The 2,926-nt window shown below is 39.7% G+C and overlaps 1 protein-coding gene across 1 annotated transcript; it reads left to right on the top strand.

Annotated features, from left to right (window-relative positions):
• The first annotated feature begins 444 nt into the window (after positions 1-444).
• On the top strand, positions 445-1,050 carry LOC142175844 (secreted RxLR effector protein 161-like). The gene has a single exon (XM_075242844.1). The coding sequence runs from the start codon at positions 445-447 to the stop codon at positions 1,048-1,050; it is 606 nt and encodes a 201-aa protein (XP_075098945.1).
• Positions 1,051-2,926: the final 1,876 nt, after the last annotated feature.

Below are 2,926 nucleotides of genomic sequence, written 5' to 3' on the forward strand. Positions count from 1 at the left end.
CACAAGGAACAAGGCCAGATTGGTGGTTCAGGGATACAATCAAGAAGATGGCATTATCTATGATAAGACGTTTGCACATGTAGCTAGAATGGAACCATAAGAATGTTGATAGCCTGTTCTGCCCATATGGAGTTCACCTTATATCAGATGGATGTAAAGAGTGCCTTCTTGAACGGTTATCTGAAGGAGGAAGTGTTTATCAAACAACCTCCTGGATTTGAAAGTGAAGTATTTACTGACTATGTGTTCAAGTTGGATAAAGCTTTTTATGGGCTGAAACATGCTCAGAGAGCTTGGTATGAAAGACTCTCAAAGTTCCTCTTAGCCAGCAACTTTGTAAGAGGAAAGGTGGACAATACTTTATTTCTAAGGAGCAGTGGGAAAAATATTTTGATTGTGTAAGTGTATGTTGATGACATTATCTTTGGGGCTACCAATGAAGCAATGTTCAAGGAATTTGCTGAGATGATGGAAAATGAGTTTGAAATGAGCATGACGGGTGAAATGAACTTCTTTCTGGGGCTGCAAATCAAGCAAACGCCTACTGGAACCATGATACATCAGCAGAAATATATCAAGGAACTACTAAAGAAGTTCAACAAGGAATCCTCTAAGTCCATTGACACTCTCATTGCAACTACAACAAAACTGGACATTAATGAAGAAGGGAAAAGTGTTGAACAGAAACTATATAGAGGAATGATTGGGTCACTGTTGTACCTCACAGCAAGAAGGCCTGATATTGTATTTAGTGTGGGATTATGTACAAGATTTCAGGAAAATCCTAAGGAATCTCACCTGAAGGCTGTCAAAAGGATACTAAGATATCTCAAGGGGACCCCTGACCTCTGCCTATGGTATCCCATAAGATATAGCTTTGATCTAGTTGGTTATGTTGAGGCTGACTATGAAGGTTTTCTTGTTGATAGGAAAAGCACTTCAGGAATAGCTCATTTTATAGGTTCTTGTCTGGTGTCTTGGGGAACTAAGAAAGAAAACTCAGTGGCCTTATCTACAGCTGAGGCTGAATATTTGGCAGCAGTATCCTGATGTGCTCAGTTTCTATGGATAAGACAACAGCTAAGGGACTATGGTATATTTTTTGATTGTGTTCCCATTTTCTATGACAACACCAGTGCCATAAACAATGCTAAAAATTCATGTCAGTACAAAAGAACCAAACACATTGATATTAGAAATCACTTTCCCAGAGACAATGTTGAAAAGGGAAATATCTCAATCAGTTTTTGTTGATATTTTTACTAAAGCTCTAAGTAGAGATCACTTTGAAAGGAACAGACTAAAACTAGGTCTAATCAATTCACCCTAATGATTGGCTAGAAAATGTATAATTCGATGTAGATAATTAAGTACAATGTGTTTGATTCAGCTTGGTGCTTGTATTAAGCACACACACTTGCTTGGAAAATCTAGCTGATAATTGTGTTGTATGATACTTATATGAAGTGCTGAAGCTTTATTGCAGAAACAAGTAAGGAGCTCCTAAGGAGTTGGTTCTTCGACTCAGGTACGTGCCATATTGTCTTAATTCACTGGGACTTAATATCCTAAAATTATTGCTATGCTCATACTTCTAATTCAGTTGGCATCACTTCCAGTCGTCTTCTAGTCAAAGAGTAAGGGGAAATCCTAGTGCAATTAGAGTTAAATTACTCCTAAAATCCTAACAGTCAAAGTAACTATTTTAAGAGTCCCGTTAGAACTCATATTCGGTCACTTTCTCTCTTCTAGTTTAAATCAGGAGTAACGTCTTTAAAAGTCCCTTATGATTAGCTTCTCAGACCTCATTGTTTCTCTCAAACCCTAAGTAAGAATCAAGAGCAAATATCAAGAACCAATTCTCCCCTTCTCTTCATCGAGTCTCCTATCCGATCACCATGCCTAAATCCAGTCAAACCCTCTCTAAAGCCAAATAATCATCCAAGGCTGAAGCAAAATCCAAAATCATGAAGCACAAATCAAAGAAAAGTGCCAAGCCATTAAGTGAACGCACGCCCACACTTGCTCCTTCTCCTTCGATATCCTTCATTGTACCTACATCATCATCCTCTGTTCATGCTGCTCTCACCATCCCCACCTCCATTGTACCCCTACTTCAAAAACCAACCACCCATGCACCTTAGCCTACTACGAGAAATACCTAAGTTAACAAAGGTCAAGGCTACTCCAAGAAAATCTATCAAGAAAGTGCCCGATGTTGCTACTTAGGTAGACACAATGGTCAAGGAATCTGTGGTTCTAGGGAAATCAGTGCCAGTCATTGCTAATCAGTTACAACATCCTCCTTCAAAATTAGATGCTTTGGTATCCTCTACAGATGTCGCACCCTTAGATACTCTCCCACCCACGAGTGAGAAACCACAAGTGGAGGAATTCACTGTAGAAAAGGGTGTAGGTGATCTGCGGAAGGAGGTAGATACTACTACTGTGGGGCATGTGGTTGAGGGGGAAGGAATTAATGAACCTATGCAAAGGGAGGCATCTGATGGTCATTCATTTAGTTGGACTAGGGATGAGGATGATGATGGGGCTGAAAAAAGAATAAGAAGTTGTGGACAGTCATGAGGAGCATAATACTCAAAACATAGCTAATGAAGAAGAAATGAGTGAGACTGAGGGAGCATTTGGAGATGAGAAGGAGAGTAATATGAGGAGAGTGATACAGGTGAATAGGTTAATGATTCTGCAGAAGAAGAAAATCATAGTGAAGAAGAGGACAACTCTGAAAGTGAGGGTGAGGATCAAGAAAAAGTAAGTGAGAGTGAAGGAGTGGATGAAGAGAGTGAGGAAGAGAATGAGAATTTGAGTGAGGAATATGGAGGCTCTATGACCTTGGGAACACTGTGATAGCCCCTTCAGAAGAAACTGGTGAAAAGACAAGGGCTCAAGAACTTGTATCTCTGTT

The sequence above is a fragment of the Nicotiana tabacum genome, chromosome 22 (genome assembly GCF_000715075.1).
Source record: "Nicotiana tabacum cultivar K326 chromosome 22, ASM71507v2, whole genome shotgun sequence".
Classification (NCBI taxonomy): Eukaryota; Viridiplantae; Streptophyta; class Magnoliopsida; order Solanales; family Solanaceae; genus Nicotiana; species Nicotiana tabacum.